The 14770-nt window shown below is 41.9% G+C and overlaps 1 protein-coding gene across 1 annotated transcript in view; it reads right to left on the bottom strand.

Moving 5' to 3' along the window:
• Positions 1 to 14770, bottom strand: part of syn3 (synapsin III) — a 127642-nt gene that overhangs the window by 104876 nt on the left and 7996 nt on the right. The window contains exon 2 of the mRNA XM_069670761.1: positions 5536 to 6026. Within this exon, the coding sequence (XP_069526862.1) occupies positions 5536 to 5966 (431 nt within the window). The 5' untranslated portion in view covers positions 5967 to 6026. The remainder of the gene's footprint in view (positions 1 to 5535; positions 6027 to 14770) is intronic.

The following is a 14770-nucleotide window of genomic DNA, read 5'->3' as shown; positions in this document are numbered from 1 at the left end:
GCTATCTAATCTTAATCATAAGCAGCATCTGAGAAACTCCCCAACATTTGTCACTGATAACTTTCATATAAAATACCACAGACAGGGTGGAGATGCAGCAGAACAAAGTGCACAATGTGCTGCAGACTGAGAGGCTTCTTTCATGTTGTTGGGAGGAGACAGTTAAATGTTCTTTTTATGCACACTAAATAAAAGTCATTACTTTGTATGGCAGAAAGTAAAGACCTCCTGAAACCAATATGAATAAGCCTGACAAACATTCTGCCTGAATTGAAGTGACTTTTAGATTAGCACTAAACAAGCATGCTGACAAACAAAGTGAGACAACTGTGCCCCTATTTTTCTTTATTTTTATTATCATTATTTTAATTAGTATGCCGAATTAGCTTTTAGCAGGTACTGTTTGCAATGTACCCATGGATGTACAGACAGCTATCGCTGGATTCACTTAAACAGTAAAGAAAGCTTAAAATGTGATAATTCTTAGGCAAGTTCTGCAGCTATACGGAGCATGTTTTGTCATTATTTCTGAGCAGATTTGTACAATTTGTTCACAATGGACAACAGCAATAATGATATCATTGTAAAGTGTAACTCTCACTGAATCTAAAAACATGTGCAACATTTCTGTGCAATCACATTTGAGTGAGTTGTGAAAGATTTAATGCAAATTGTGGGGATGTGGTTGAAATCCCTTAACTGCCTTAATGAATTATGTTTTGATTGTTTTGTTGAACAAGTCAAATTACAAAAATCAAACAAACAAACAAAAACATCCACTATTGTCCCAATGCATCTCTACTTGTTTACCTTTAGCAAAATAGCAAAGGTGTGACGCTCAGCTCAGGACACCCTCCTGGATTCGTCTCCTCCAGTGTGAGGATTTTACTTGAGATTGACCTGTCCTGAAGTTGACCTGCCTCTGACCTGACTTTGTCTCAATGCAGCCGTACATTGTGTTAAGTATTTCACTCTGCTGTTGATGACAGATCATCTGTTAGCTTGGTGCTAATTGTTGATCAGAGGAACAGTGTTGCATATCAACCTCAGAAGCTGTCACACATCACCACCTGCTGGCCGAGGCCCTTCACTTCTCCACACATACATCAGAACAGGAAGACTGATGAGTGTTTCTCTGTGGAGCTGTAATTGAACTGTGATGCCACCCAGTGGTCAGAATGGGAACAGACTGACAAATCCAAAATACATTACTTAGCAAACATTTAATAAATGATAATAAAAATGCATCTTACTTAGATTTATGTATATTTGCCTTTTTTCATTTGTGAGAGCAAAGGTTAAACGTTATGTGTCATGAGACTATTAAGCCTGAACACATGTATTATGTCTTCTGTGTCTCTGGAAAGTAACCCTGATGACATCACCATGGTTATTTTTCTTTTCTCATCTCTTGAGCATGAGAGTTGCAATTATCAACAGAAAGCCTCAGCTGAATACTGATGTGGAGTGTGAAAATTGTCGAGAGGCGGGGTACACCCTGGACTGATCACCAGTCAATCACAGGGCTGACACACAGAGACAGACAACCTTACATGCTCACATTCACACCTACGGGCATTTTTAGAGTCCCCAATTAAACTGACGAGCATGTCTTTGGACTGTGGGAGGAGAGCTGGAGTACCCGGAGGGAACCCACACATACACGGGGAGAACATGCAAACTCTACCCAGAAAGACCCTCTACTTCAGAACCGGATTCGAACCGGGAACCTTCTAGCTGTGAGGCGACAGCACTAGCCACTGCACCAACATGCAGCCCGGTTCTCAAACCTTATCTCAATAATATACTCCAGTGCAAAATATTCTTTTTATCAGTGTCTAATTTAGTAAACAACAAGCTTGTAACTGAAAAAAACTTGTCTCTCTGACAGTGTTTAAAGGCTCTCTATATACTTTGTTCTTCACTTCTCTCCCGGTGTTTTCAGCTGTATTGTCGCTATGTTTTAACCACAAATCTTTCAACACTGAAACTGGCTTTGCACTACGATAATGTAAAAAATGAAACAAACAAATAAGCACGAGGGTGATCTGGTTTGTCACAAGAGTTTGCTGCAGTTAACGATTAATTAAAAAAAGGTCACGAGAGAAACTGGACCCAAATGCAGGCACAGAGCACGGGCAGGCAGGCAGGTAGGTAGGTAGGTGCAAAAATTAAACAGATAATCATTTACAAAGAAGCTTACTGACTGAGTCCGTGTGATGCAGGTGGGCAGGAAAATGAAACAGGTCCAGGGACAAAAACAGATCAAACAGGCTACAATCCAAAAGCAGGGGAAACACACACGCTGAACCAGCAGAGAGCAAAGACACTGTCTGTCTGTATGCTGCTGAGCTGATTAAGGCAACGTACAGGTGGTTGAGTAGGAGAGTCCGGGCTGGTGCACAGGTGTAACTAATGAGGGCAATCAAAGTGGAGGGAAACACAAGGGCAGGAAGTAAAACAAGATATGACACACATGGGGAAAAAACGTACAAAATAAAACAGGAAACACTTAAACCAAACTCAGGACTGTGACAAGGTGCATTATGGGAAATGTAAGATCCAGTGTATATGTAATCTTTATTTACAGATTCTACAAAGAAATGTAGAATCTGTAGGCAGGGGTGTGGCTTTCTAGCACGACAAGCGTTCTGGTTTCTGTTTGTGGTACGTTTGTAGTCCGAGTGATATTGACCAATCACGTATCAGCAGGCTGCAGCGTATGCAGGAACTGTTTTTTTTCCGTGAGGAGAAAAAAAGCAGGCGGAAGGATTTACCTACTTATTAATCTCTATAAACAGACATCTGCATGCTAACAGCTAACAGTCCATTCTAGATCTAAAATTCAACTTGAGATAAATTCCCTGACGCTGTGTAACGAAAGCCGTTCAGATTTCCTGACTTCCTCGAACGCATCAGAAATGATCGATCCGACCTCCGTTCAACAAACGAGCATTTTAAAGTAGTTTTCTTCTCCTCTTGAGGACAGACCTGAGAGAGCTTCATTTCTGCTTCATGATGTAGTTATATTTTAGCAAACTTAAGACTGTTAATTAAAGTCACAAGAAAATCTGTTTCTTTTTGTTGTTCATACCACAGTAGGTATCCAGAGTGCAGCCTCTGTGTCACTTACTATTTACAGTGAAGCCTACGCTCACCAGAAACAGATGAACGGACGCTCCTCCAGGGGATTTAATGAACCAAGAAACGATGCCGTTTATTTTGCAGACACATCTGGAGGGGCGAATTTTGCTTCACTTTAGATCTGAACACACGGTCGCTTCTCAAGTTGCTAACTGGACCGTAAACAGTGCAGCGCACGGAAAAGGAAGTGTTGGCTGGGCCTCCTTATCCCTGACTGTGGCTAAACCGGACATGTCAACCGTGGTCGTCAGGCGACAGCCGATGGGTTCCGAGTTTGGTGTTTATGCAGCTTGATCCATATTTAGGGCTAATAGTCAGAACATGTCGACCTCTGCTGTTTTGATTTTGACCTTTTTTATGGCAAACCGCCAACTTTATATAAGTGACATATTACATTTTAAAGTAAAGACTGAAAAATACATATAATATCAATGACTTCATATGTGCTGTTTTCTTGATCTTGGAGGTTTTTCTAACTCCTTCTAATTTGCATTTAGATTTTTTAATTTATCTTCCTATAAAAAGCATAAAATAAATGAAATTATCATAAAGGTTTTTCCTGAATCTAATTTAATTAACACATTATATTTCCAGCCTCACAGAAACCTGAATAATAACACAAAGGTAGCATTTATTGCAGGTCTGTTGCAGTGGATTGCATTATATCATCAGGTATTGCTGTATACTGCTTCAACATTGCATATAATCGGAAACCAGAAGAGAAACTACTTTTTTTTTTACAGTTTAATCACATCCTGAAAAAACAAGCTGCCTTTATTCTCTCTGTAGAAGTATAACCGAGTTTGTTCAGGTGTTCTCGTCAGAGTGAGGTCAGCGCCTCAGAGAGTAGGAGTGGACCTGAACGCCTCAGAGGGCGGATGATCCTCTGACGACTCATTCCAGAAACACCGGGATGTGAAGACGAACAGCCACTTTTGGGATTTCAGCCAGCCGGATTAAAGAAAAAGAGGCGGCCCGGCTTTCACAGTATTGAGAGCAATCCTCGTGCTTTTGACGCGGCTGTCAGCAGGAGGGCTTTAATTTAGTGATCATTTTTAGACCTCTGCCTCGTCTTCCCGCAGAGCACAAACAGATGCTGCGCCACAAAATGATCCCGGCTAATTGTGTGCATTAATCCCCAGCGCTGGAAATGGCTAATAACGGCTTCGCTGAGGTCGATTTACCAGCAAATGTCAGGCAACAGAATAACAACTCATGAAATGGAAGAGCAGGTTATTGATTGGGTAAGACAAACATGATAAACTGGCTGCTGCGCGTCCTGACTGCAGGAAATCAATTCCTCGTGTGCAGCCAAAGACGGCCGATATATAACGTGTGTGCTGTTCCTGAATCATGACCCCATCTTTTCTTATTAGAGTTCATTTATTTTTCTGTCATATCGAGAGCAAAAGACCCTCCTCTTGTTACCATGAGGGTTTTAATTCCAGCACAGAGGTTCTCGCTATCGGCATAAAAACCTAAAGATGTCTCGCTCCTTTCACTGAATCAGAACAATCTTTATGATTTAGCCTCTATATGCTAACGGTGTGCTAATTAGCTTACTGACTCAATAAGGTAACTCCAGGACAGCATGTCAGAGAAATACTTCATCATTTGGGGAAATATTGGTCCTTGTTTTCTTGTTAGATAAGAAGATTTGATACCACTTTTACGTCAGTGTATTAAGAATGGAGCTGGAGGTGGTTAGCCTAACTTAGCATAAGACTAGCCAGCCTGGCGCTGTTGAAAGCCCAAAAAATAAACAAATAGAAAAAGCTGTAGGGGGAGTAATGGCTGTAACTACAACTAGTTTCCTTCCACGTAGCATTTCTTTTTAAGAAAATGCAGCATCTTGCCAAGAAAATAACTCCCCAAAAAACTGCATCACTTTTTATGCTAAGGTAAGCTAGCAGCCTCTTGTCCAAAGCTCCATACTTACTGTGCCCATACTTTCAGCCCCATCACCACCCCAGCCATCCACCTGTGGGCTCCGGCTAGGGGGGTGTAAGATATTATCTCATCACTCCTCAAATTTCTGCATGTAAAATAAATCTGCGAGGAGTGATGAGGTCGGAGCCGAGACGCCAAACACAAGCTGTGTTCTGCTGCTGTGATTTCAAACTATCACAAATGTGAGTTGTCTGACTGAATAACAATTCAGCAACATGAAGCAGATATGTGTTCCACTCAGTATAGAAAGCTTATTGTGACTTATTGTGGATTAGAAGGGAGCTAAACTTTACATGAACTCTGGCTCTGCTACACTGAAAACAACCACAAAGGGTTTGAGATAAATCAGAAGGCATTTTAACAATCATGATTTTTCTCCTGAGCAGTAACACTCCTGCAACAAACTCACACGCGCGCTAACACCATGAAACTCTCACTCACCAGTCTGTGTGCTGCTCATCGATGACCAGCAGGATCTTGGGCTTGCGTACGACAGGTTTAGCTGGCTGACTGCTTCCTGTTGAGGCTCCTTCCGCAGCTGTTGCTGCTGCTTTGGCGTGCGCAGCGGCAGCAACGTTCTGGGCCATCTGAGCACTCTTCACCACGCTGGAGAAGGAGCTGAGAAAGCTCCCCGCGCCCGCAGTGGAGCCTAAGGCAGGGCCTGAGGCCGGGCCAGAGGCCGGGCCAGAGGCTGGGGCCGAGCTCTGGCTCTGAATCGGCATACTCGGAGGCTGCCGCCTCTCTGTGGCCGGGGAGGCGGGAGAGGAGGTGGATGAACCCGTGGGGGTCGGCCTCTGCAGATCCATCATGTAGCCGTTGGGGAGGTTGGCCACGAAGCTGCTGTCTGACAGGCGCCGGCGGAGGTAGTTCATGGTGGTGGGCTGGTGGGTCAGTCAGGCCAGAGGAGGTGAGGGGGAAGAATGCCTGAAATCCTGCACAGGAGACAAAGGAGAGGGAAAGGATTTATGATGATTTGTCTCAAGCCAATAAAAAAACGTCACGTTAAAGCTGCACTGATACATATTTCTTTATAAACAATGGGACAAACATAGAAAAGGGTTATTTGTAGTCATTATCCCACTGAAAATGATCTTTAGCATATTTCAGCTCATTGTTTTGCTTTTACAGCCCACAACTTTGTGCTTGTTCAACTTGTTTACAGTCACAGTTTGCAGCTATCTTCAGAAAAAACAACAAAAGCATTTAATTATTGAGCTTTACCTGAAAACCCAAACCAAACAGCAGACAGGAAAAGTTTGTAAGTAGCTTGTGAACACGTTTAAAGAGCCAGACATTTCTTTCAGGAGTTGAAGCAGAAGTGAGTGAAAGTTTTATGCTAGATATTTTATGGGCAACTGTCTGTTGGTTTACTAACCTGTTTGCTATATCAACATCACAATGTGTTAACATGTCAGTGTTACCAGCTTGTTGCGCTGCCCCCAAGTGGCCAAATAATCTATTTATGGGGGAAGCTTTTTAAAATCTATTAACCTGTAGCTTTCAGAGGCTTATCAAGTAAGTAAAAGAATATTTGCATTAGTAGGTATACTGTATATGGAAGACCGAAGCGGACGTGCTGTCATGAGTTCTTGTTGTTTAGTTTTGTATTTACTTTATTTCTGTGTCCTTGTTTAGTTAAGTATTTCATTTGTGTTTCATGGGTTAGATCATTTCCTGTTTTACTTTGTCACCTTGTCTCTTGTGTTTATCCACTTCCTGCCTTTGTGTGTTTCCCGCTTGTTTGATTGTGCGCCCTGCCCTTATTGTTTTCACCTGCACCTTGTTTGTCTCACCTGTGTCTGATTAGCTAGAGTTATTTTCAGTTGTTATATTTATAGTATATTTATCTCGTTATCTCGTGATAACAACGCTGCAACAGCGTGACATCAGATGATCATAACACATAGAAATAGTCTCAGCATGACATGTCTCAAGAAAACATGCTTTGTTATCTCAAGATAAAGACATAAATGACCCATTATAACTGGAAAAACAGCTTTGTCATCCCGAGATATCAAAAAAGATAAGGTGACATTTCGAGAAAACAACTTAAAATAACTCGTTATCACGGGAAGACCAGCGTTATCTTGAGATAGCGAGATGAATAAGTCGAGATCTCGAGAAAAAAGTGAAATTAACTCCTAAAACCAGAGTCATTATCTCAAGATAACGAGATAAATGAGTAAACATCTCGAGAAAACAACCGGAAATTACTTGTTATCACAGGAAAACTGAGTGTATATATGGATTAGTGCTGTCAAAATTAACGCCTTAATTTTTGCGATACTTTTTGCGATTACTTACTTACTAAAAAAAAAACGCAATTTACGCAGCTGTGTTTACTTCCTGTTGCAATTCCTGTGAGTGTTATTTAGTGACTCTCTCTCCCTCTAGGCGACCTTTCCCATGTTTGCTGCTCAGAGTAATCGCAGTTCACGGCTCCTCTGCCAACAGCTCCGAGTAGCTCTCTCTCCTCTCCCCAGGAAGAGGACGGCGGCCAATCGGGCAGCTCGCTTGCCACAGCAGTGCTGTGACAACCGCCACACCGAACCATCCTGGTTAAAGATGGATGAGGACAATTTTGGTTTTGTTGTTTTTTTTAATCGATTGACAGCCCTAGTATGGATGTATGTCCGCTTAGGGCTTCCGTAGATACATTTTAAGATTAAAATTTTTGCCGTGTGAATTTAGTTCAAAAGGAATTTCTGGATTTTGGGCTTTCTGCTTTTTTCACTCCTACTAGAAAACATCAGATTGATGGAGACGATTCACACTTGGAAAACATTAACTTTCAAGTTTCAAGCTAAGGAAAGTGAAAAACAAAAGATGATACACCGTCACACTGAAAGGATGCACCGAGGTGGTAGAGCGTCAGTCTGAATCTGCCAAACCTGATTAGCATAAGATTAAGTTACCCACACAGGAGGGGGGGGCACAGACACCGCTGTCAAATAATACAGTGACACAGCAGTGATGATGCAAAGTTGCAACGCAGTGATTCACAGCTCATTTCTTTGTAAAGAGGATAGAGCCTGCTGGGAGAAATGAAACAATTATATAACACATAGAACCCAGCGTAGCAGAGGAGAGACATTCAAACAGATTAGCTATCAAGCTGCACGAAGCATGCATGCTAGCAGAGGGGGAAAGAAACCCTTAAACCTGATTAAAACTAGGACGCTCTGCTGGTAAATGGAGCTGGGATGAGATAAAAGTGCATTTCTTATCGAGGCGTCACGTCTCAGGCGGATGTGCCTGCTGTTTGCAGCAGTGTAGTTAAAGGGGGGGGAGGAGGGTCTAACAAGCCAGAAGCAGGAGGAAGAGGATGCGGGGTAAATGTTTCATCGTGACAAGTTAATGTAGTCAGATGATCCCAATCAGGAAGTCTTTATGCAGAGTTAAAGTTGTAGCTTCTGCCTGAGCATGTGCAGGCAAGAAACTGAAGTCAGATCACAGAACCTCTGAGCTCTGTCGAGGCCAGAGGGTGTTATTAGCGTTAGCAGCAGAACTGATAATCATTGATGTAGCGGCAGTTTAATAACGTTTCTATATCCAATATTGCACTGATTCCCGAAGGGGAAATTTCTCTTGACGGCCTCCAGAGAGAAGTCAGAGGTCAGCAGCTACAAGACAGAGGCCGTGGATTATCAGTTCTGGACGAAAGATTAGAAATGCCTCTCAGTATATTCAAGGCAATATAACTGCACCTCAATCCACAGCCTCCAAAAAGACCATAGAGATCAATTAACACATGTCTTGAAAAACTGAACTCTGTTTTCTGTAGCTTCAGAAAAAAACAAAACATATGCTAATTTTGAAAGATATAACAACAGTTAAACGGGGGGTATTAATGCTAATTTCAAAATTCATATTTCACTCTGTGATACATGTGGAGTAGCTTAGCATAATTTACAGTTAATTTACAATCATTATTTTTCCCACACTGGTGCTCTGTGCAGGCCCTCATACGGCCTCTGCCTGAAACGAGCTCTGTCCCTTTAAGAAGCAACGACCCTACAAGCCCACTTTCTTCTGATTGGCCAGGTCTCCCAAGTCTTGCTGAGGCTGCACTTTGTGACGTCACAAAGTATAGTATGGATATTCTGATTAGCCATGTTGCGATTCAATAACTTTTTATTAATAGTACAGCCTTAAACTTAACCAATGCCTCGCTCTTGAGCCGCTAGTGCTACAATAAATTCACAAGCTAGTTGCTAACTTTGCCCGTTTGCTCTTTGCTGCCGTGCAGGTGGTGTTTAATGGATTTACCAGAGCTGTTTTTGCTGAAAGCAACTGCCTAGCACTGCCTGAGACAAGGTCCATGAGAGCAGTGAGAGTGAACCAGAACAGTAAAACATGCAGGCCACAGAACCAATTAGCTGAAACACTAAATAGAGCTAAAAGGAGCTGTAGAGTGGCGATACAAATGACACTATTAACATTACATTAAGTTTATTTCCTCAATTGCTTTAACAAAAATATCAATTTCTACAGCTTTCCAAAACATGTAGATATTGGGGGGGAGGGGGGGGTCACAGGGTAACTCACGATATGATACCCAATACGTGGCCTTCGATAACGATAATATTACGATATAGCGATTCTGCGATAATTATTGCAAGATAATCATATATTCATTCACGATCGGTTGGGATCTGTTCATGGAATTTGTTGGCAATAAAAATAGAATATTATCAGAATCTTTTAATACTAGCCTCTGAGGATTCAGTATTTTGCCTCCGGGCTCTTCAGCACCGCAGATGCTTGTTGTCTCGAGGAACAACACCAGAACGTGTGATGTAATATGCCCTGCAGCGGTGGGATTGAACAGCCTCTCCGTTCAGAGCGTATGGGCTTCCCTCTGAGAATTATGCTTATGTGTCACCCAACACAAAGCTCTTACGGAGGGGTTGAAGCTGAATTGTATAAAATTGCTAGATAGCAGACAGAATAAAGACGAACAACAAGAAGTGGCAATTACAGTCACAGGGCAGCTGATTGGCCGCTCAGCCGTGTGTAACGACCTGATCCCATTGGACAGATAAGGAGCTGTCGGCTGAAAATCACTACCTTCACACCACTGGCACTTCCCCACCTTCTCAACAACGCTATAAGCTGCTTTCTCTCTGTGCTCTCTGGAGCACATCAGATGCTATTAAATCCTTAAAGGCTCTGGCTCTTGGTTCTCTCAGCAGCACAGAGGAAACCTCAGAATCCCCCTTCTCTGTTACTGCTGACCGGGCGGTGAACATTAGTGATAAGAGACACAAAAACAGCTACAGGCAGAAAGAAGCAGGGGTTATCCACATATTTATGATTCTTTCATAATCCCTGTGAGGTAAGAGTCTGTCGAGGCGCACCAGAGGTATACACCAACAGAAAGAGAAAGGAGGTGGCTGTGTCAAATCATATTTAACTGTGCTCAATATTCACAGGTCGCACTCCACCCAAATGGAAACATGTAATTGAAAACAGATGAGTGGTTAAGCAGTGTACAAAGGGAATATTAAAGAGGGCTAAACTCAGCTACAGCTACGGAAGACTAAAAAGACCAACAAAAAAAAAATAATGTAAGGAGGATTTATTTTTTTATGAAATAGAAAAATATTGAAAAGTAAAATAAATATACGTTAAGTTTAAGTTCATGGTACAGGAAAAATAAAGATTTTCAAGAATACAATCGAAATGTAGAATAAAGATGAATAAATCATGTTAAAATGTCGAGAATATTTTTTTTTTTTAAAGAGCTAAATTTCTGTATTAGTGCCAGAGAAAACAAAAAATAAATCTGAGGATTTTTTAAATAATTTTTTTTCTGCATTTTCAAGATTGTAGATGTTTATTGTCACTCCGGTTATACAAGTACAACTGTGTGAAGTCTTATACTGGGAGGGTCCAATTAAAAGGCTTAATATTAGATATAAGGGACATATAAAATGTAGTAATATAAAATATATTAACAAAAAAAGGATGCAGTAATAAAACAAAAATTTTTAAATATTTGATTTTTTTTAAAATATATACAACATAGGTAAAATATACACATCTACACATATAAGGCAGAGACAAAAAATAATGACAAATCATAAATCTTGAGAAATCTTCCTCCTCAAATTAAAAAGTATTTTTTTTCCTTCTTTTTAGCTTCTTATACTGGGCACATTTTATTATCCACGTCAACTTCATTTCCAAAATGCAAAATAGAAAAGGAAATAAGCCTTGCCTAATACTCGGCTGTACACAGCGAACAGGACTGAGCTCAGCAGTAATCACAGGCTTTCCTTCATAATAACGGGGAAGAGCGCAGTAATGCCACAGTAGACTCTAAGAGCCCTGCTGATGTACAGAGTGTGTGTTTCTTACATCAAAAATCTTGTAAGTGACGAAGGGAGATGGCAGCTCCCTCCTGCTGGTCTCACATTATTACATGTTCGGCTTTTGTTTTTTGCATCCTGATTGTGAAGCTGTTCAATCATCACTTGTTCTGAGTGGCTTCTGTGTGACTTTACACATCAGAGCCTGTTACAATTGGTGTGTAATTAGTCAGGGACATGGTAGTGTCACTCCATCTATCTTTGACATATCATCATGGAGTACTGATTATATGTTCCTCAAATGTAACAACAACCCACCACATGATCTTCTTATGATATAAGTGAAGATGAAGTGAGGTGTACTTGAGGGTTACCTCTGTGTTCCTCAGGTAATCTCTTCATGCACCATCCTCCTGTAAATTCGGTCTCACAGTGTGAATAAAAATGTAGGCCATTTGTATTTATTTTTAGAAGTGTGGGAAATTGGAGGGCAGGCTGGGGGTGCCTATAGGGGCCACAGCTTTTTAACTTGGAGAACTGTTACTTGGAACTGTGGTAGATGATGTGATGGTGTTGAGGTATTTCCACTCTCTAATTAGGCAGGAGATATATTCACTTTTTAACCTTGCGTTCACGTACAAAACCGGCTGATTCATGAACGTAATTGTTCACATACTTGTATATGCACTACGCGTGTTACTGGAGGATACCTCTCGAGGGCACACCAGAGAGCTCAGGCCGCACACAACTACCATATGTGCCAGATGTAATCAACAGACATGGCGACACCCGGGGACGTTACTGTTAAGTTAATTCTGAGATCACGATCGAAAAAGCGACAGAACACACCATCAGCACTGTCCCCCACTCCATTTCGCCGACATTTTCCTTAGTTCAAGGACACAACATTCCCAGACTTGTTTCCATATAGTTCATGAAGCTATTTTGACAGGCAAGTTTGCTGCTGTGCAGTGGCAATGACACATCGTACAGATGTGCATATTGCGGACTTCAAAACTTTCTGCCATTGTTCTCGTTACTGCTGTGTTGACCCTGTCACATCACCTCTGCCTCTACGTTGCCCCCTACCGTTCATGTGCCTGCTGCATCTCGCGTACGCGTAGCGTTAATTTTAAAGCACAGCTGACGCTCCAAACAGACGCAGGGAACGCATAACAGCCATCGTGCACACAGGAACATTTAGTTAACAGCAAGTATATCTCCAGCCTTATATTCAGTTACAGGGACGTTTAATAGAAGTAGCAAACAGCAGGGTTTGATTTTGCTTGGATGATTTTAAGCATTTTTGACATGAATAATACAAATGTAGTGGATTTTGTTAGGTCAGTTTCGTCATGTTGAGAAATTCTGCTTGTCCGTGGGACAGACTGGAGGTCTTCATATGTCTATAATAATTGCATTAAATATGTATATATATATACCATGACATTTTTGGATGAGATATTACAGGCCTGACCAAGCTACACACATGCAATTCCCTTACCGGTTATATATTGTTTATAGTGATAAACAGACAATGGATGTGTGGTAATGTGTGATCTCACATTGTATAATATCTGGTACATTAACTCTGACTAGTTTAGTATTATGAGAACTGTTTAGGAGTCTAAATGTCAGTCGATGCCTGTAGTATCTTTGTCGGGGGTCTTTAAAGAACTCTCCTCCAAACCCCCTGAAGAAACGAACACACACTCATTGTCAAAAAGTGATAAACTGTAACAAGCTTAAAGGGATCAGTGCGTGTCTCCCCGATGTGTCGCGTGTCACCACGAGCGCTCAAACACCACCTTTATTATTCATGACAGTCTGAGCTGGGGGGCTGGGGGGGTTCACCAGTTAGAACAGAGGGTCGCTGGACTCGAGTCACAGTGAGAAATTAAACACACAAGTGGGATAGCGGAGAAGAGGAAGCGTTTAACCTGCCCTGAAGCATTCTGGGGGATTATAAATAAACATGTGGGACTCGCTGCCAGATGGATGTTCGTGACAGTCGCTATCTTGGAGGTTTTACAGCAGAAAAAATCCATGGCAGTAGGGGCTGTTACCATCGATTTTTATTTATATTCCTCTAGGCTGCTCAGCCCGTCCATCTGTCTGTCTGTCCGACACTTCCAGGTCCAGCGTTTTTAGTGTCAGGAAGCTGGCTCTCTTTTAACCTGGCTGGATCACCATGGTAACCTACTCTTCACTTGGTCGGGACCAGGTTCTGGTCAGAGTTTCGGCTTTAATTCGGCTATAAAGTGCCGTATTTTCACTAATTCCTTTTGGGCGTCACTCCCCTGGCAGTGTCATATATTCTGAGTTGAGGGAATACGTTTCTGAGAAGTTGTTGAGCCGTAACATTACATTAGAAATGCCACTGAACTCAGCCGTGCAGCTACAGCCAGGCAAACTGCATCACATCTCAGGAACCTGCATGCATTCAGCGAAGCCTGGCACACACTGAAAGATTTTTAAAATCTTAACAGATGTTGAACATGTGAGAGAACCCACACATGATGACTAATAATGATAGATTTAACAGTTTTTTTCCCTATAGTGTGTGGAGAGCAACGATTACACCAAAACAGCACACCACTAACAACCAGACTCCAACTCTCACAACTGGAAATCTCGCAAAATCTCTCGCGGTCAAACGAGACTTTAGAGTAAACAAACATGGCGGATGATGATATTTTTTGGACTTTTTACAAAAAATTCAAGAAGAAAAAACTCTGGATGAAGTCGTGGAGACGGCGTGCGCTGTAACATGTACAGCCGCTGGCTGCTGTTGTTGTGCTTCCTTCTTCAGTCAGCTTGCTTCCCAATCTTGTGTCGCTCCACGTGACAATCCACAAAGTGCGTGCCCGGCTGTCCTCGGGGTTCCCACCACACAACAGGATATTGGACCATAAATACGAACATCTGGGAACATCTGGCAGGATAATCTTCAGAACCATGAAGAAATCAGGACTTTGCTTACTTTTGTCTAAGGGGGTGAATCGGGCATAAAATCGGCTTGATAATCTTGTAGTGTGTACCCCGCTTTAGTGATACATGTATCGGTAGGTAACAGATAGATCATTTACAAATGAACACAACAATTTTCTGCTGAGTTCCTCTCTTGCCTATTGGCAGCAGCAGCTTTGGTTTCTGCTGTGGTAAAATAGTTTTATTTAGCGCATTGCTGACCGAAGTAGGCAGCTAGCGATAGGTTCTTTTTGTGCGGAAGAAGCGTCAAATGAGGCGTCAAGTGCCCCTTTGTCCTCTGGTTGGAATGATGCTTGCAAATATACATGGTCCCTACAGGATGAAACCTTTGGTGACTTCCTGTCGTTTCCTACAGCGCAAAAACACTTACA

Source organism: Semicossyphus pulcher, unplaced genomic scaffold (genome assembly GCF_022749685.1).
Source record: "Semicossyphus pulcher isolate SPU_LCO1_2020_fin unplaced genomic scaffold, fSemPul1.0.p SCAF_20, whole genome shotgun sequence".
Taxonomy (NCBI): domain Eukaryota; kingdom Metazoa; phylum Chordata; class Actinopteri; order Labriformes; family Labridae; genus Semicossyphus; species Semicossyphus pulcher.
The sequence above is the reverse complement of the archived record's forward strand: the minus strand, read 5'-3'. Positions and strand labels throughout refer to the sequence as shown.